Below are 21,420 nucleotides of genomic sequence, written 5' to 3' on the forward strand. Positions count from 1 at the left end.
GCTGCCAGCCAAACCCGATATGACAACTGTCTTTCCTAATTCGATGAAAAATATAAACCCGTTTCACATTGAATTTCGCCTCCTTTCTAGCTGCAGCGGCACTCTACCAAAATCAAAGTCCAAGAGAGATTGGGAATGATACAGAGTTTACTTGATTTATCTAAGCGACAACTGAGACGAGTTAGTCCGTTGCGAACTCCTCAACGTCGAGTGATGCCTGCCATGAAAATGATATGATGTGCAGACCATCAGTGCCAGACGATGGGTAATAGTACTCTTGTGCTATTGAAGAAAAAATGATATCACTACCCAAAAGTGCACACCACCACCATCGCCGTTCTCCAGTCCAAAAAGGAAAAAAGAAAAGGACAGTCTCGTCGTTTGGTCCAACACCCGGAAAAAAGTTTATGCGAACATGGCCCACCCAAGTAAAGACCCAATCCTCGAATGAAAACGTTCCTGCATCCGGGAGGATTTGGCGTTGCGATGGTAGGCGATGTGCTCAAATAGTTTGCTATACCAAAGCAAGTCCAATAAAAGGACTGGTCATCGACTTCAGTGTATTGTTTGCTCTTGGACCAAAAATAGATGTCACCCCAAGAAGAAATCCCTCTTTGGTCATAAAAGGAATGAACCCGAAAGGACTGCCTCCTCCTTTAGTCAAACATTGATATTTCGTGTCCAAATCCCCTCCACATATGCGACAACAGCTCATTTAAACAACTCCGAAAGACATGCGAATGTCGCCTGAATCTGTTGAAAGGAACGATGCCTTTGTCTCAACATCAGAAAAGTTACTTAGCCAAGCATCAAATCGTTCTTCACCAAGTGGTTGAAAAGACAGTACCCTACCGTCTAAGGAAAAAGATGTCAATGTTGTTAGGGCACTTGATGAAGGGAATAGCTGAAGCAATGCTGTGAGGATTACTTGGAGATATTTTACCCATTGTTCGAAGATAGAAAGGTCCAAGAAGATAAAAGGATCCTCTTTGGTGAAAAGATATCAGACGTGTATGTTGGGATCTGATGGAAGGACGAAGGTTGACTTTAGTCCCGTACAAGTGATGAATAAAATTCATTCTTTGTCAGAAACAACGCACCCCGAATTAGACTCCCAATCCTCATATGACCTAGATGTCCCAGTTACAACACGAATTGAAGTCGTTGATGATTTGTAGATTTGTCAGAAACAGAAAAACGGTATACCAAGTTTTTCAACGACTTCAACTCTTTCAAAAGAAAGTTTTAGTCGAAACTGCTCAAACGATTCTCAAAGATTTTAAAACCTCGATAAAAAAAAAAATCACCACCACCACCATCCACAATGACCAAGACAGACGTAGCCCCACGGATGCCAGAGGAAGAAGACGCAAGAGAAGTCTTTCAGACACCGTGAGCGGCTTTCATACCTAGTGAAATTGCAACGTCCTTGTTGACCCTTTCCCACACTCCTCAACGAGAAGAACTCCACGCTTGAGGTAAAACACGATGTCCACTCCTCCTTAAGCAGAAGTGAAAAAGAAAGACGGGAAACTAGAATTAAAACAAACATCAAGACAGAAGCTATTCCATTGCCAAGATTACCCTCGACTTCATCTCTTGTGGCACATCGGATTCGCCAATCCGTTTCCAAACTACCTCACGCAAGCCAAAGTAGCATCAGTGAACAGTGGGTGACTTATTGAAGAGAGAATTATGATGGAGAATTTGTTAGCCAGCATTTACTACGATTCTTTCCATCCTGCGGATTACGGAGGAGTTCACAAATTGTATCGTGCTGCCAAAAGCCGACTGAACAGTGTACGTTTACCTCAAATGCAACGATGGTTACAAAAACAAGCCACGTACATGTTACACAAATCCATTCACTAAAATTTCTTAGAAGTCGCAACGGAGTGGAATATATCAATGTGCCTAAAACGCAATCAACTTTCTCTGCCAAATCATTGTGGTATGTGATAGTCACTAATTTCAGTTTGCAACGAGTAGACAAACAATTGTGGACCATTTAACTGTTCATTTGTTTGGTTACCTTCTATCCAGCTATTCCCTGAAATGCTCTACTGGTAACAACTGGAGCCTTTGCGACCAACATCAGTCGCCCACACAACAGTTAAAACAACAACAACCTTCTTTTGGACACTCCTTTGACCTCGAGCGACTCCACAGAAAGCAAAAGTTTGGAAGTATGAATAACCAGTTTTACTTAACTTTACCCAGCGACAGTTCCATTGGTGTGTTCCTCCACAATAGCATGTGCTGTTTCACGGCCAAATTACCTCAGGCCATCCAATTGGATCACGAATCGTATTGGGAAGTGTCTTTGGTCGAAATCATTTATCCCACGCAAGTCCGAAATGTCACTGGAAACCAAACGAAATTTTGGGTCGAAACAGCTGCAAGAATAGTTAGATGCCAACGATCCTTGTTTTTACGAATCCAAAAAGCCATCACTAGCCAATGCTGCCTTAAGCACAAATAACATGAGAATTTCGGCAGGCGATTATTTCAATGCTTAACGTATGGTCGAAACGATTGCTACTATTTTCGTCACTCAATTTGCAAAGTCCTGGATAAAGCCAAATGAATGTCAAGATCGAATACCACAAAATAGCTTGTTGCCTGCTGATGAGACGTTTTGATCCCAAAATGTTGTCCATCACGTTTCATCCCACTTTCCTTGAGATGTTGGGCTGAGACCTCAAATTGTCCCCTAATTCCAGAGCCAACAATAACAACGAACGATTTTATAAATATTGTTGTTACCCTGTGGAACTGAAACAAGGATTGAATTGGATCTTTGTGTACTCCGATGTGGTGGAGTGCAATGTGGTGGGAGACACATCAACGTCGTTACTGCAAGTCATTCGTTTCAAGGGGAATTATTCCGATACTGCTTACGACCTCTGACGAGGAAGGTGTAAACACCTATCAAGTTCACGTCGATTGTGTCAATTATTATTTACATGTCAGCAAGTCGTATTACGATAGTGTCAACATTGTTCTAAAAGGAAACCTATGACAAAATATTCATTCTCGAAAGGAAAAGTCATCGTGAAACGCATTTTCGAAAAGGATTCTCTTGCGACTTGTACGTTATGTATCATGTGTACCAAGGAGGCTCTGGACAACGAGGAATGGTTTAATAGATAAGCTTAAATTTGAGTTTTGTACAGTGGCACCAGTTTTAAAACGGATGGTGTCGCGAGGATAGTTTGCACTGAAACATGCTGCTTTGACGCAAGGGAACCAATTTAAAGAAACAGTCATCATCAATAAACAGAACCCCAAAGAAGTCTTCTTGAAAGGATTCGCAAATGTGTTGCTTGAAACTGGAAAATACATTTTGGGCCGATGAGAAACTCATATGAATGCATTGCAAGCTTCCAAGATAAGCACTCCTTCTTTCCTCACAAACTAACAAGGACAAGACAGAAAGAGGTGACGAAGCCACCCCTACAGAGGACTTCACACAAGTGGACATAAAGACAAAGCAAAAAGAATCGCCAGACGGCTTTGATTATTAAACAGAACAAAATGATTCACCGAGAGTCGTGCGAATATTCCAAGTCAGAACTGGATCTGCTTGCCATGCCACCGACGACTGTGCAGTAATCCCAATGTGTCGAATTTTTTCCAGTCTCTTTTTTGACAACCTCAACCCACATTGAACTTGAAATCAAATGACAGCCTGAAGATTACATCGATCTGAATAGCAGTTACTTGTACCTTAAAGTCTATGTTCTCGATACGGAAGCCGCTGTCAGAGTAGCTCCTGTCAACAATTTCATGCATTCCGTGTTCAGCAAAGTGCATTTATACTTGAATAACTAACTGGTCAGCAGCAGCATGGATAGTTACCCTTACCGGGCGAACCTAGAAAATATCTTGACGTACGTAAAAGACGCCAAGAACACTCCTCTGGACGGTGGTGCAGTAATGGAAACCTGAAACTGCGGGCGAGGACAAGTTCAACGAAACAACCGTTACAGAAGCTAACAGTCCTCACAATGTGGGCTTTAAACACCATCGAAATAAATTCATGCAAGGACGTACTTTAGAACTGCTATATCGTTTGTATTTGTACTTGTGGTTGCAATAAAGTATTTGTTGAAAGAAGTGGATGTCCGCCTGAGACTGAAGCGATGTACTACCGTTTTCCATTTGATGGATAATGTCAGCGAGTACATAACCATCATCAAAAAAGCTAGACAATGTGTGCGACACCTGGAAGTGTTACCTAAATTGGGAAACGACAACAGCCACACTTTGACCGCCAAATATTCGATACGACGAGTGCAAGCAAATACGTTAACCATTGCCTCTGGACTCAGATCAAAGAACGAAGATCATCTGTTTCAAGGACATTTACCCAAACGCTTCATCATTGGTATCGTCAGCAATAAAGCTCTCAACGGAGCCGTCACTCTTAATCCTTTCGAGTTTACAAATTACGAATCTAAGTTTGCCGAGAATTACTTGAGATTATACTTGTCCATGTACGAAACCATTTAACAGTTAGGGACCAACACCTGCCACGGCATTTTGTACGACGATTATGTAAGAGGCAACGCTTTGTGGACTTTCGATTTCAGTCTGGCCATGACAGCGACGAGGGACATTTGCACACTATAATATCTGCTCAACTTCGTGTGTAACTTCATTTTGCAAAAGCTCTACTCAACACGGCGAAAATCATCTTGCATGCCGAATTCAACAACACTCTTCAAGTTACCAGCTTGAGAGACGTAATTCTAGACTATTAGAATGTATGGAAGAATCCTATTCCTCTTTGAATTGTGAAGCCTCTTCGGAAATGGAATGCGCTGTTATCTTGAAAGCAGAACCACCGACGATAAAAGACAAAGACGAAGAGGGCATGGTAATATCAGGATGGTCACAAGAAGAAGAACATTTGGTCTTCCGTTTTGCTAAACACCTGGATGATTAGGCATAGTGGAAGAGTTGCTAGTAAAGATGGAGACAGGCTTCTGCAGTCCCAGAGGAGTCCAAACGTTAGTTAATAATTTAAGAAAAACCAAAGATATGTTAAAGGACCTGATACAAAGGGAAAAAGAAGAGGAGGACAAATATTAAAAGGTACAGATACAAGAATATAATTATAAGTTGATGAAAGAGGAAGACAATAAGAAGAGGAAAAACGAGGAGAAGGAGGAGAAAATGGAAAAGAAGAAAAATGTCTTAGAGAAGATGGGGATTTGATGGAGAAGAAGGAATGACATAAATTAGAAGAAACCCAAAGGCCCTTCTCATGGCACTTCATGGTCTGGATAAAATTTTCATTCTCTATTGACCAACAAATTGATTTGTCTTTTTATTGTACAATTGTTTGTTTGTACATGTGTTTATGTCTGTCTATGTCTCTATTGTGTTTGACCCTATACCACCTTGGTATATATATGGACCCATACAACCTGTTCCGGTTTAACTTGTCACTGGACAGTCCCATCCTTGTTCAATAACACACTTGTTCCGAGACAGACCCGTGTTAAATTCCCACAGTCCGTATATCGTCCCACCCATGTTAAAGTTCACCTTGTGACTATATCGTTCCAGCCTGCATTTTAAATGCTGTCCCATTGTCGTTATATAGTCCCACCCATTGTAAAGTCCCCCCTCGCTATATCTTCTCAGCCTTATTTTAATGGTAAATCCTATTTTGCTATATCGTTCCCATTAACTAATTTCTTGTCTCAGAAAAGTCGTATGATAAATCTTATGAATAGTCATAGGAATTGTTATTGAATCTTAATCCTAACCTTATACTAGCTTAGCAATCACGGACTGTTTAAAATGAAAGAATTTCATTGTTAAACAGAATTTATATAACTTATTACTTTGTGCATATTTCAGACTCAAAGTTTTGACGCTCTGACTACTAGGCTACCGGAGCGGTCAATTAACAAGATATCGTAGTTCTAAATTATAATTTATAATCAAGATGATTGACTTCATGCACGCTAAAAATTACTTATTTGGTAAGATGAATATATACTGTAACGAATTACATGTAAAGAGGAATTAAAATCAAACAAACAAATTCAATATGATAAGAATAAACATTTCAACGGAGTAGTGAGCCAAGTGCATGGTCATGATGTTTATATATTTTCCATGCATTTTATGTTTTCCTAATAATTATAAATCGTTAAATGTGTTTGTTTAGGTTTTTCCTGGATGCGATACATATTATTCCGAGTTTGTGTCGTTTGAAGTGCTTATCTGTTATCGCGTTAGACCGTATGGAAAGATAACAAGAGAAAACAAACATACAGTGGAGTAACAATTTAATAGATGCAATATTTATTTATTGTTTAAAACTTGAGCTTCCTTAACTACTAAGAGAACGTGCTTTATCTAATGTAAAGATTTATTAGAAAGTAAAATCATTTTAATCTCCATATACTCACATTTATTTTAATCCACTGCCATTAATACCCACTTGTTTTTCATGCCTCAATCACAACAAAACATGATTATGTTTACAAAGGACACGTATTTTATTTTGCTGAATGCATTATAAGGATCTGATATAATCAATCTATCGTAAACGGCAGTTTCATGTGCACGTCAATGTATTTTGATAATCATTAATTGGAATGAACTGATACGTGTACTTCATTATTACCTGTAAATAAATATGCATGCACATAACAGGTACAATATTTACCCAACCAACGAGAGCAAGAAAACCTTCTTTTCATTAGAATTGTGTGCACGGAATCTTTTTCTATGCAACAGCAAGAAATTTTATTTTCTGTAATTATTTTGCGATAAAAGGTATCATCTTATTATACTCAAACTAAAGTATTTGATACAGACTCCTCTCTAAATTGTGCCTTAAGTACAAATACAGATTAGTTGATGTTATTAATCTTGTATTCTAAGATAATACCACCCGATCGAATTTGCTTTAGACGCCATGTTTCGTCAAGTGTTTGAATTATTATTCCGAACCCTATTATCGCGGTTTAGTCGCAACACGAATACATAATGGATATTTGTGTTTTCGTATACATTTACGAATATGTTATGTTAAATTTCATAAAAAATATCGTGTATTTATAATGTTGTCATCTTCATAAATTGCAAGGAAACATTAGGTTGAAACCGTTGACAGCAACAACAACAAAAATAAACACCCGCCACAAAATGAAATAAAAAATAAAAAGTAAAATAATTGATGTTTGAGCAGATATCAGTGTCACAACAATGAGTGTCAGATCCGACGGGTTAAACTAAAAAGGCAATACGTAGAATTGCATATCCTTCACAAAGGTAAGGGCTATGGGGAATGTTCAGTAACTTGCCACAAATAACCCGAACTATCTTTCAAAGACTTATTGTAGATCCGTGAAATTATAAGACACATACAAATACGAATAGGCATCTGCCTGTTGATTGCTGCTTTGTCTTGTATACAGTTACTAGTTATCGCAAGAAATACATGACACATAATATTATCTTATATTCTTAAAAAGCAAAAATGCACTAAAAACATAAAGTACTCCCTGATTATTTCTGGAAAAAATTGATAAAGTGGTATAATGAACAGGGATATTTCCTATTTACTGAAGAAATATTTAGCCTTGGATCACAGTTCACATTGGTACGAACTACCCTTCTAACGACTTGCATGATACCGAAGATGTAACAAGTAAGGTCATTTCCATCTGCTCGGTAAGAAACGAAGTTTGAAGAAGAACAGAACGGGATTTTCAAAACGTGAAACGGATGCCTCGATCATTAAATAAATATATGGCAATAGCAATTAAAAGCCTGCACAGTTTCATGTACATGAGTTGAATATTCAGTGATGCTTTTGATAACACATTTTGTCAAATTTATAAGTTCTGGGTAAATGTACACTCAGAATAAGAACAAACGTGTTAGTTTTGTGCACACATATTAAAAGAAATATAACAATCGGGTAATGAAATTTCCGAAAATTCTAATTTTTACACATAGATTATCGTAGTGTCTACAAGGAAATGTGCAATCATTAAGGACCATCAAACTGTTTATTTGTCAATATAGACATGCATGCATCTGTACATATTCCCACCCACCCCATCTATCGCTCTCTCTCTGTCAATATATATATATATATATGTGTGTGTGTGTGTGTGTGTGTGTGTGTGTGTGTGTGCGTGCGTGTGTATGTGTGTGCGTGTGTGTATGTTCAAAGTCTACTTGAGGTCTCAGAACAATAGCGCAGAAACAACGAAATGAAATATTAACTGTTTCAGGTCTAAACTGGTATCGATCAGTACAGTTCAGCGCTATCAGTGGGCTTGACCTAAAATGTATTTGTAACATGTTCAACTTCTGGGAGTGGAAATGGGTTGTTTAATACATTACGTCATGCAGGTATAAATGTGACTTGATTACATTCATGTTTCGAACAGTATATTTCAAAGTGGGGAAACTAAGTTAACAACATAGATTCTGAGACTGATTATGAACATGCCATATATGTTGCTGGATGTATGGAGCTGATCTTATACTGACCAGCATCGATTCTCATGTTCACACAGGTGTTTCTTCTGTGGATACTAAGTTGCATTGGACAGCGCCACCTTACCTGCGGAGCCCAAAAGTTTGACATATACGTGGTGGTCGAGGAGAAGGCGAAGGATGATGTCTTTCAGGAGCTGAGAGAAAAATATTATGAGGTGGAGGAACAGTCGGTAGGACTCATACGCTTTCTTATTTTCATAAATGAAACTATAATACTTCCATCCGTTTCTTTATCTCTCATTAATCTTATAAAACATAGGGTGTTAAGAGGTATTGTTATTGGGGGGAAATGAAAAACCGTTAATAGAGACCAAGACGGACTGAAAAACCCAAAGCGAAAGAGAGATAAAGAGAGAAAGAAAGAGTGAGAAAAAAATAGAGTGGCGATAACTATGAAGAGACGAAGATGAGAATGACAATCTCCACATACGAAACGTAAATCAACACACAACTTGAAAGAATCTCATAAATTTACCCATGGATCTGTGGCCCTTTAAGGAGTTTGATTTCTCTCATGGACGTATATAAACAACCTTACATGAATTTATTGTTCTGACAAAAGCCAGACGGAGTGAGATATACTGACATACCTACCGATTGCCAGATGTGGTACCATAGTAGACATGTTCCGTCAATTTCTTAATAATTGTCATTAAATGTATTTTTGCATTCTTTACTAGCTATATAAGCTGACACACACACACACACACACACACACACACACACACACATAATTGTAACTCCATTTTTATCTCCCTTCGTCATTTAACTATCCCTCTACAATATTCATAATTAGCAGGATGGTAGGAGATGGTACGGATGACACTCGAATAAACATTGAAAGCAAATATTCTACTCATTTTTTGGATAAACCAATACAAATACAGGACAATTATTAAGCTTCAAATGATCCGTATCATGCCGTCTAAAGTTTCATCTTTTGCAACGTACGCACTTTGTATCTTTCGTATGTAATATGACCAACCTTCGTTATCTGAAAACATGCATTCTGTTTTAATTAGCTTGAAGCGTTACTGAAATAATATTTTATGCCAAATGATAATTACTTTTATCTTCAAATAATTCGTCAAATCTTTTTGAAGAGTTTATAGAATTTTAAGATCAATGAGCAATATGTGAATGAGAAAATAATCTAAAGATGTATTTGGTATGAGATGCCTTTTTCAATTTCTAGTCGCAGTTCTTATCAAAATCGTAACATGTTACACGCATATGAAATAGTTCTGATATAATCACTCTATTTCTGTGTATAATAAAGTAAGTTGATGAACAGTTGAAGGAAAACGAACTCTTATGTTTGTATGCGTAGTAGATGAATATATACAGCTAATGGAAAATTATATCCTAAGTTAATTGCAATAATTATCGTCCTATTAATTTCAATAATTGGAAATATATACCTTACTTTTAGTGAATAGATACTGTCTAATTAATTTAAAGCATTGAAAATGCATACCCAAAATTGCACTGAAATAGATAACATGAGATTAATATAAATCATTGGCGCTGATTGACAGGATTATGAAGGTCGCAGTGACGGATGTAGTCGTCATGTTGCTTGTTTAGATATACTGATCTTTCGATTCGCACTTTCCTTGGTCTTTAAAACTGAAAGTGACCAGCCCTGTCCACCTTAAACAAAATAAGACTGGCTTCAAGTGATAATTGCAAACGTTAGGATATGTAAATTATAAACCCCCCGCCATCTTGAAGTTCGTGTAAAATGTATCAAAAATAAAACCAACGTACGTATGCAACGTACGGTTTGAATGGGTATTGTTTGCTTGGTTGTTATGTAATCATGATGATTCACGTGAAAACAATAAAAATATGGCATCAAAGAAAACTTTATTATGAATAGGCTACTGTTAGAAAGCACGCGAGCGCTTACTTTATGATATATTATGTTCTTCATTTAAATTCTTTAAACAGCTAACGTCAGTCATGGAAAAATCATAAAATTCTTTATTGCAGATTAAAGAAAACAACTTCCTTATCTAGGCTCACAAATTGGTATGGATAAATAGTATTAACCACGGATCCTTTTACCTTAGCTAGTAAACAAACATAAAAGGGATTTAAGTTGGCATAGCATACTTATAACGTGAGTGACATATCAATGGTTTAGTTGGACATTGTCTATATATATATATATATATATATATATATATATATATATATATATATATATATATATATATATATATATATATATATATATGCAATGTTGCTAGGCGAATCGAGTTTATATAGGACACTAATCCTTGATAATGGCGCTCATAGATATGCTCTGCAAAGTAGCTTAACCCCAGTGGTTAACAAAATAGGATTACCAACTATCGAGTAAATTGTTATGTAGATTGAGCACCACTTTCAATAGTGAAGGGTGTTCCATCCATCTTATTTCGTATCAACCATTTAATCGACCCTTGTCATTTGTAGCTAGTTAAAAACGTGTTTTCAACAGACATCCTCTTACGGATGAAATCAATATTATGCACATCGAAGGCAAAATACCTTTCAACGATCACCGCTTGATGAGATTTGATTGTATAGATACACCCTATATCGGTAGGTATTTTACCACGGTGGTTTTGTTTGACCACACAAATCCTGTGCAACCGATGTCAACCAACCGATGCAAAATGCACCCAGACACGACATACTTGTTTCCACTTAGTACGTTCTGCCCAAGCTAAAATCTGCGTGCACGTTTTCATATTTTTTTAAACAGAATAGTACACACTTCTAATGCAACGTCTACAAGCCAGCACCAGTTTGTACCTTTTGCTATGAAAAATGTTTTTCTATCGTTGCTGTATATATAATACTAACATATTCTTTCAGTTCTTCCTACCTGAAAAGTCTCTCCTTGTAGCAAGGTCAAAGAGAAAAACGACCGGACTCCACTCAAAGAGTTTGCATTCAGTCGAGGAAGAGATCACAGAGGACGTTCAAACCTTCAGAAAGAGGCGCGATGTGGGTTTATATATGCTACTTTGTTATTATTATTTTATTATTATTATTATTATTATTATTATTATGGTCAATTTTGATACCAACGTCTCAAAACGTAAATAACATTAACACAGACGGACGTTTTCTTGTTAGGATTTATGACAACATATTTTTTGTGGCATGGGTGTCTTAAACTAATTTACATGAGATTATCCTTACAAATTAAAGTACAAAGGTCATTGGAAATCGAAAGATTCCTTGTTCAAGATAACAAAGTCACAAACGATGACACCAAAAACGAAAACATAACAAACACAAAACCGCAATTACCATAGAAGGTGTACACTGTGCTTGTTGTAAATAAGTGTAATTAACTTAATAAATTAATAATAAAGGTTTAACGATATTTAATATTGTTACTTTGAGGCGATTATATGTTTGCTTTATTACATTATTGATTTTATTTATTACATTACTGAATGTTATACGACATGACATTGATTGTGAAAGATGACAATCATATAGCGAATCAGCGTTAACACTGCCTGTCTCTTACTTCGCAACAAAGAAATATGATAACGTATCTAATATCGTGTTAGATAGCGGCATTCCATACAGACGCTCTCACAGGAATTCATTATAATTATTTACTTTGCATTCCTTAATTATATTCCGTAATACCCCTCTTACAACAAGTAAACAAGTAAAAGGATTACTGACCAGAAACGTTTACTCACGAATGTAATGTTATCTTTCTGTTTATGTCAGATTGTCCCTGGTAGCAACCTTGAGCCAGTAGAATTACATTTAAGAGGATTATATCCCGTTGTTTGTTTCACTTTCCATAATACTAATATTTAACTGTTGAAAAGACATGTAATATACACGCATATTCTTTGACGTCAGGTTTTTCACTCCAATAAAGTAGAGCTGCTAGAGAGACACGTGAGATCATTCCGTACCAATGACACACAGTGGTCTAACATGTGGCAGATTGTAAGTTTATATCATTCTACCAATTGTAATATACATCCGGTTAAGAAAGACATTATAAGGTCAAGAAAATAGGTCCATTGATATGTGTTATTATGGTTGAGACGCAAAACAATATGATGTTTGTCAATGTTGTCAAAGAATCAAAAAAGAAAAAAAAAACCCACATGAACAAATATTGAGAAAATTATTTGTTTGAGCTTACGTAAAACATTTTTCTTAAGTCATAATCTGTGCTGAAAAAGGCCAGATTGATAATCATTCTTTGTTTATGCCACAGTTATTAAATATGACCTCTTCCGAATAATCGTGACACGTACAAATATTATTTAAAACTGATTTGGGATCAAAATTTGCAATGCAGATTTTAAACCAAATGTACCAAAGGTAATGTTCATTATACATCCTTGTAGTGAATTTGCGATTAGTCCATCTGATAATGAAGATTTGTGTTACGTGTTTGTAGAATACACCAGCAACAATATTAACCAAACTTCAGAGTAATATTATTGATAATAACAAGTACGTGAAGACGAATAAGAATATTGCTACGTAGTATTATTCTTATTCTTATTCTTCTCATTATTATTATCATTATTATTATTAACATTATTATTATTATTATTATTATTATTATTATTATTATTATTATTTAGAATGGGGACGTGTCTCCGACCATGAAGATCGTGGAAGCCTGGCAAAGTGGTTATAACGGAAGTGGAATTATTGTGTCTGTCGTAGACGAGGGACTGCAAACGGACCACAGCGATCTGGACGCAAATGTTAAGGCAAGTCTTCCTCATCAACTTAACTAGAAAACTTAACTATAATATCTCTCACGTCGTCCTCAGATCTGGATAATATATATAATCTTGTAATATAGACATTTACCTAATTTTAAATTAGCCCATGCTTGAACATCATTCTTGGAAGCAGATAAACTGAATTTTGCTTCGCAGTACAGTGTGTATGATTGTCTGTATGCTGATATGAGATTTATTGAATTGAGTTTCCTTTACACTAATGTAAATTTACAGTAAAATGAAGCTTATTGTAGGAACTAAATGATAAATAATACGGTTCTGTGTTGAACGGTATGAACCATATTAAATGTATTACGGCGTTTTGTTACATAATATGGTATACTATTAATCGATATGCCAATAAACAAAATTGAATGTTATGATATTTCATTCCCTTTTTTCCGTATTATATAAGAGTACATTGAAGATCTTGTTTCAGAACTAGTGAGTAGTTTATCAACATGGCGATTGATGATATGCGAATTCTAATCATGCGCCATTTTTTTACAGTTCGATGGCCATTACGACTTTGTAGATAATGATTCAGATCCTAATTCGCCGTTTAACTTTGGGTGAGTAATACTCTTTTACAGATGAAGATTCAAAATGGCGGGCAAATATTTAATGCAGTATTGCTCTTGCTTAAGTACGCTTGGTAAATCTTGGAATTTAAGAAACGTTTAAATATATACTTTGCTGTCTGATCGATGTTGCTTTCCTTACGTATCGTAAAGACCAGCCTTAAGCATAGTTTTTAATTTAAATTCTCGATAGTTCTTCTCTATTCTTACTACACACATTTATTTTCATTGCATGTAGCATTTGTACGTTATAATTATTAAACATGCTGAAAACTCTTTTCAATGGCTAAATACTTAAACAAATCATTTGACTGGATATAACTGCATTTCGTAATGTATGGCATGGACTGTGCTCCCATTATAAATTGCAAGCACCCTCGGTCCGGTCTGTAACCAAACAAAAATTATTAGTCAATGAATACGAAACAGTTCGTATTTCTCTTTAACCTATTTTTTTCTTTCTAATTTAATGTGGATAAACTAAATTATCAGAATCATTCGAAATTGATAACGTGTGTTTGTTCGTGTGCACGTGTATATGTGCGTTGTTGCATAACGAATGTTGACGTAGAATTGTAGAAAAGCAATTACGCATACATTTTTTCATGCAAATTAACGAGACTCTCACACACTGAACACCAGTACATTGTATACACGGTTCTGATATATATATATATATATATATATATATATATATATATATATATATATATATATATATATATATATATATATATATATGACGTATATTTCAAAGAAATCAGCCAGTGTCGTTGGAGAAGTACGTCAACTTCTGTTGACTGTCCAAATCTCTTGAATATTGATGTGTATGTATCCTGATACTTGTTGAAGTAACACATGTTTAGCTGTCTCCATTAGAATCTCAATTAGTTGGGTAAAGCTGTATGAAAGTAAACATAACATCCTAGAATCGTGAGCTTAACGAAACTGTCATGTCAACATCACCAAGTAAGTAACATATTTCATTTTACGAAATGCGATAACAAAGAAGTAGCCAAAACAAGACATTTCCTCATGTCTGCTGAACAAACCCAAACAGACACTGTCTTTCAAAGAGACGAAAACAAATACATATAAATAAAACTGCAACCTATCAACCCATCATGCTTTTAGCCATCACGTTTGGATTACGTATGCATTTTTTCTCAGTCAAACGCCCCTGAGTTACTTGAAATATCTCTCAAACCACAATATATTGTTCATAATATTTTGCGCATTTTAGTGTTAGTACAATTGTTAGTGTACACATGCAAGACTTAATTTAAACGCTAATGTTGTTTTTATGTTAAAGTAAATGTAAAGGACTACATTATACCAAAGTCCGGAAATAAAATATATCTGCGACACTAATTTGACATGATTATAGCACAATTAAGCCATTCCCACCATTTATTATACAGTTTTGTCTTAATTTATACCTAATTACTGATTAGGATAAAATATGGCTCCAATTGATGCTTGTCTTTTTTAAAAGTAGGGAAAGGTACCAAATCATCTATCAAAACGAAATACTAAATTCAGCTAATAGGTAGTATGATTATACTAATGGATGCAAAATGACATCAAGGAGACAATGTCCTGATATGAAGGAAACAACATGTTGGCAAGCCGTAACGCTATCTACTTGTAGTGAAATAATCGACCCATATTTAGTTATTGCTCGATATGAAAGCACTGCCCTCAGGCATTCACCTCGAAGAATGTTGGTGATTGGTCACAAGGGCTAACATAGGTCACTTGCATGAGTTACCAAAACGGTGCGCCTCAGGATTAGTTTAATAGAACTGACTTTTACATAATGGACAATACTGTATGCGTAAGAACCAAGCTTCTGACCGGACTAGTCCTATATTTACATAAAAAGCAATAGTTCCTTATTGTACACAGTTCCTTGACAATTCTATCCCATCCGAACGGATAAGACAAGTAAAAGTAAACTAATGAATATTCATCACAACTGGAGAGTTACTAAATAATCTATACAATGCTGATCTACATGTTTTGTGCATAATGTGCACTAAATATTTGTTAGGAACATTAGGTGAATTGAATACAGAGGCAGAAACACATACGTCAAATCGATTTTAAAACTTTCAAAAAGTGAATTATCCAGACCAGTCTGTTGACGTTGCTTACCTACTCTTTAAAAAGGAAACACAATTTAGGATATAATTAAACAATACCAGAATTTTCCGGCCGCAGTTAAAAAAATGGATTTCATATTACATGCACATATCAAGAAATTTAGACAAAGAGAAAGACATTACAATTAGGATGGATATGTGGAGTCGATAAAATGCCATAGTAAATGATAGCTGCGTTGATGGCCATATGTTGTCTGGAAGTGACCAAAGTCGACATAATGTAAAGGATCCTGCGCAAAAGTAGTCTTATATATTTATGTGCTATACAATAAGACTACATTTATAATATAAACATGGACTCTTCTGAAATTATTTAGTTTATTGCTTTTATGCCTTAGTAACATACACACTGTTTTGAACTCTTATTTTCTTTCTCAATTTGTTTTCTTTAAATTTATCTGAAGAGTCCAAAAGTTAGTTGTTATTGCTTAACTATCTAAATCCTAATATACTATTTCAATTCGATCATAAATTGCTTATAGTCATGTAAAGTGCAAACAAGGCAATGCACATATAATTCAATCATGTTCAAGACTACTTTGAAATAGAAATAGTTAATATTGATATAAGTTGTAATATTTTCTACTTGAGTGGACTCATCGCATCATCATTTTACTATATGATAACATACTATTTCCATGCATGACTGTTGTATTAGTTTCAATCATCATCATCATCATTATCGTCATCATGATCATCATCATCGCTAGCAAAGGGTCGTCAGTCCACATTGTTCAGCATTGCAGGTGTGAATCAAAGCCATTCCAATCAAGGATATTTAATACTATGATATTTATTATTATTGTTATTATTATTATTATTATTATTATTATTATTATTATTAAGGCACGGGACGAATGTTGCAGGGTTTATTGCAGCGGAAAGAGACAATGGCAACTGCATTGTGGGCGTGGCATACAGCTCAACCCTTATAGGTATTATTATTCACCACAAACCACACGTGAATGACTAACTTCAAATAAGCTGTTTAATATTAGTGTCTGGATATATCACACGAATAATGTGTTATTCAGAACGAATATTATTATTTTAGATGAATCTGAACAGCACGTTAAAATGAAAGAAAAATGGTGACAAGAAAACACATATACGCATTAAAATGTGTATCAACATCTATCGATAAATTCGTATTATATTTGGCGCAAATTATATTATTGATCAAACATTATCTGGGAAAGAAATGCAAAATTAAAATGGTGGAATATATTTTCTGGCTTATGGTATTTTGAGTTTGGCAATTAATGCCGAAGCTTTTGCTGTCTCTTAAATTTGTCAAATATGGCATGCAATGCAGTTGGAAAGCTTGAATGTAATGTACGTGCACTTATCACAGATAATTAAGACATTTTACTTTCCTCACTATTGGATTGTGAGTTTTGTATCAATAGTTTTGTAATCTGTATTATTCCAGCTGGACGGATAGATTCAAGGCTTTGCTAAGACCGTATCATGTTTATTGAAAAACCGGCTGGAGATGACTCTAGCATACAATACAGTCTGCATGTTGTGAAATAAACGAGCAGTGAAGAATTGATCACTAGGTTTAACAGCTGGTGCAAAAAAGTTGTGTTCTTAACGAACGTTTCGAAACAATATCGAAAACTTATTATAAGAAATTGCTTTCCTCTATGCAGTTTATAGTTTTACTGCATGTCTGCAAATATTATACATAGACTTGACCGATGGAACATAGTTCTGATAATTTGCATATTGAGAAGGGTTTGACTGTGATTCAAATCTTTCAGGCATTCGTCTTATCAGCAACAGTTACACAACCGACATTACTGAAGGGCAGGCGATAGCTCACGGATACAACATCACTGATATCTCTTCCAACAGCTGGGGCCCGCCAGAATCATACGGGTACTTTGCGCCTGGGGATTTAACTGTGGCAGCCTTTAAGCTAGGTGTAACTTACGTATGTTGAACACCATATATTCTCGTAGTACTCTAATTTAACGACCTTTGCACATTCAAAGTGTGATATGAACTTCTGGTTTCTCCAAACCTAACCGAAAACCTTAATGTATTATTAATATATATGTCAAAGGAAACACGTGTGAGACATTCTGATTATGAACGTGTATCGATCAATGTAATGGAGGAGGAAGAGATTATCGATACTTATCGATTTGTGTTTTTAATTTAAAATTTTCATGAGTATATTTTACATATTTTGTAAAACTAATAGTCTAAAACATTTGATTTACTTCTGTCAGATCGTTTCTATAAAAGAAGGCTATTAGAAATAAATAAGGTCACTCCCACAAATATATAACATCTTCTGCTGGTGCTGTCTGCTGCTTCGTCATGAAAAACTGCATTAGGGTGAAACAACATGTTTACTTCGTGCCAGCTGCATTGTTGCCGATGTTCATGCCTTCTTTTCATATTGTATCCAATCAAAAGGGCCGAGGAGGAAAAGGTGTTATTTACGTATGGGCGGCTGGCAATGGCGGGACCACAGACAACTGTAATGCAGATGGTTACGCCAACAGTATATATACAGTGACCATATCAAGTGTTAATGCTAAAGGTCAACCCGCGTGGTACACCGAAGTTTGTCCGCCAGCCTTGGCCGTCACTTACAGTGGAGATAAAAATCAGAAAAGTATGGTATGCATGGTCAAATTGTCAATTAAAATATCATAAACAACTTCCAATCATTAATATCATTAGCAACCGTTAGACGTTGTCTGACATTATATGAAAACTTTACAGCGATGCTTCTATTTAAGAATTTTAAGATACTTCATTAATGTACGGTTGGCTCTGCTTATATCGAGGTTCTTATATGGTACGTTTTATTTTTTGCCCAACACATTTATCCATATGATTTGAAATGAATACGGCCTAAATGATATATTGTGACTAATTGTCACTGCTAGTAGTACATACATTGCATTATAGTAATTGGTAGTAATTGGTAGTAATTGGTACTAGTTCCTACTATTCAACACACTGTCCTTATGACAAGTAATATAAAGTTTGTTTATGAACCTTAACCAGAACTGACAAGATTTAATCCATGTCAAAACATTTTTCTCACAACACTTTACCAATGCATAGGAGTGAACAAGTACTCACGTCTTCACGCCATAGCGATTATGTATTTAAATCACAGTACTCGCCGATGTTACGGTAACAATATCGTTAATAGGATCTGGGCCAGTATATTTTATTCAGTCCTCTGTTATCTCTGTTTCGCCCCTATTTGGTATGTTGTCCTATCATGGATCAATGGGTTATTTTTATCCAATATCTTGCTTACACGTGTCAGCATTTGTTTTGGGTTTATACAATAGATTTGTCCTAAAATATTTGTAGTATCGTGCTGAATATTTAAAACATGGAAGCTGGCAGAGATGCGATATATCTCATGTAGAAAACTACATCAATACATTTTTCCTGTACATATTATGTTCTTTATTTAACTTGTTTTGTAGATCTAAATTCTTCAGGTTTTTCCCCCAAGCAAACATTCAAAGTTTCTCTCAGATGATTGTTTCACTTTACGATGCGGTAGTTAAGTCAAAATGTTCGGAAAATGCTCCGTTACCGTAGGGTATATTTATATTTTGTCGGTTATTATAATTAAAGTGTCCCTTAATTTCTGCACAGTTCACGACATCCAATGCAGATTTGTGCAATGGAGGTATAGAGGGAAGTTCCTTCTCGGCTCCACAGGCTGCAGGAATAGTGGCTCTAGCCCTACAAGCCAAGTAAGTTAACAATTTTGGAACTGAATTGCAAATGATTTTATCAGTTTAACATTACACTTAATACTTGAAGTTATATTCAAACATGCTTTAATTACGGATTTATATATGTCTTTTTCCTGACGCAATTTAGCTTTAAATGTGTGCAATGCAAGCAACCTTACAGGACCATTTAATATAGTGTATATCTACGTCGCACGTTCATTGCTTCCCAGGGTACTCATATTTTTTATATCTTTACTTAACAATTTAAAACAACTTTCACTATAATCAACTTTAGCTTATCGTTTTGTCAAATGGCAACACGATAAAGCTTTCACCATACTATACAAGGCACATACATTAATACAATATTACAGAATATTATAATGCCAAACCACATAAATTAACAAACAAGTATGTAAATCCATACTCACACATACATACGTACCTAGAAACAAATATTGATTGATAATAGCGTAACTGACAGAGATTGTGCACATACTCGATTTAATAGCAAAGTGGTACGCCAATAATAGGTTGTTAACAAACATGTGTAATTAGTCATATGAATATAGGTTTCTGGAAATTGATTTAGGTGCAGAAAACCTATTCATCAAACAAATGGGACGACAATCTAACACGTATATCTTATTGCCATTACATTATATTAATCCGGAATATATGTATTAACTGATTATATACCTATTCAAACTAACATTTCATCTAATTCACAAAATATAAGAGCTTTAGAAACACATCTAATTTCCTTACAAAATATATGGTTTCAGTCCAAACCTAACATGGAGAGATATTCAACACTTGATAGTAAAAACAGCAAAGTATCAAAACCTGACGGAGGCTGAAGGGTACGGTTTTACATTGAACGGAGCCGGAAACTATGGTATGACTCGTTTCCATATTAATACATGAATACCAATAATTTTAGATTAGTTTAAAAAATAAGACAAAGCCAGGAATGAATTAGAACAATTATCAATACTAATCAACCCCTCCCATAGCACACACAACTGAAACAAAATAAGCAAACAAGAAAACATATATTGTGAGATAGAGACTTCTAAAATCCTTGATTAATAATCTAACATTAGTTGTAAACATAGAGGTACAGATTCAAAGATTGTGTAAAATTTGTGGACACAACCTGCTGGAATGCCGGAGAAACTTACGGAATAGGAATACAAACAGTAAAACTCTTGCATAGCTTAGCATTTAAGCAATCCGAAATCATGCTAAAATATTTATATCATATTTCATTTCCGTTTGACACTGTTCGTAGAAATTCAGTCCCCATGTTCATATCATTATATACAAAAGCTCGGAAAATAACTACTTAACGAGCGTGTTATAAAAAAAATCATCGACCTTGTACAGGTTGAAACTGATGTTAAATTTGGTTAGTGAATATACTCAGTATGACTCAGTTTTCCCTTATCGAGCCTGCGCAGCCGTTTTACGACATGTCGTAGATACCGAAGAGTTCTTAAGCTCTGTTAGTAGTTTCGTGTAATTGATTATCATCTTTCACAAGACATGTATTATTTAATTACAACTGAAAGAACCAGTTTATTTTGTCATTATTTAGTAAGAGGAAAGAGTTAATACCGCATTGACGTCA

The 21,420-nt window shown here is 35.3% G+C and overlaps 1 protein-coding gene across 5 annotated transcripts in view; it reads left to right on the top strand.

Annotated features, from left to right (window-relative positions):
• Nucleotides 1–8,324: 8,324 nt before the first annotated feature.
• Nucleotides 8,325–21,420, top strand: part of LOC149800382 (furin-like protease kpc-1) — a 39,443-nt gene continuing 26,347 nt past the window's right edge. For 3 of the 5 annotated variants that reach the window (XM_089960026.1, XM_089960027.1, XM_089960029.1), the window contains exons 1-10: nucleotides 8,325–8,711; nucleotides 11,410–11,541; nucleotides 12,427–12,516; nucleotides 13,170–13,301; nucleotides 13,827–13,888; nucleotides 16,909–16,997; nucleotides 17,829–18,001; nucleotides 18,493–18,699; nucleotides 19,705–19,805; nucleotides 20,573–20,685. In XM_089960026.1, the coding sequence (XP_089816152.1) occupies nucleotides 8,547–8,711; nucleotides 11,410–11,541; nucleotides 12,427–12,516; nucleotides 13,170–13,301; nucleotides 13,827–13,888; nucleotides 16,909–16,997; nucleotides 17,829–18,001; nucleotides 18,493–18,699; nucleotides 19,705–19,805; nucleotides 20,573–20,685 (1,264 nt within the window). In that variant the 5' untranslated portion in view covers nucleotides 8,325–8,546. The remainder of the gene's footprint in view (nucleotides 8,712–11,409; nucleotides 11,542–12,426; nucleotides 12,517–13,169; nucleotides 13,302–13,826; nucleotides 13,889–16,908; nucleotides 16,998–17,828; nucleotides 18,002–18,492; nucleotides 18,700–19,704; nucleotides 19,806–20,572; nucleotides 20,686–21,420) is intronic. The other 2 variants (XM_089960028.1, XM_089960030.1) reach the window with 1 other exon arrangement.

This window comes from Sinohyriopsis cumingii, chromosome 5, assembly GCF_028554795.1.
Source record: "Sinohyriopsis cumingii isolate HCF-2022 chromosome 5, ASM2855479v2, whole genome shotgun sequence".
NCBI lineage: Eukaryota > Metazoa > Mollusca > Bivalvia > Unionida > Unionidae > Sinohyriopsis > Sinohyriopsis cumingii.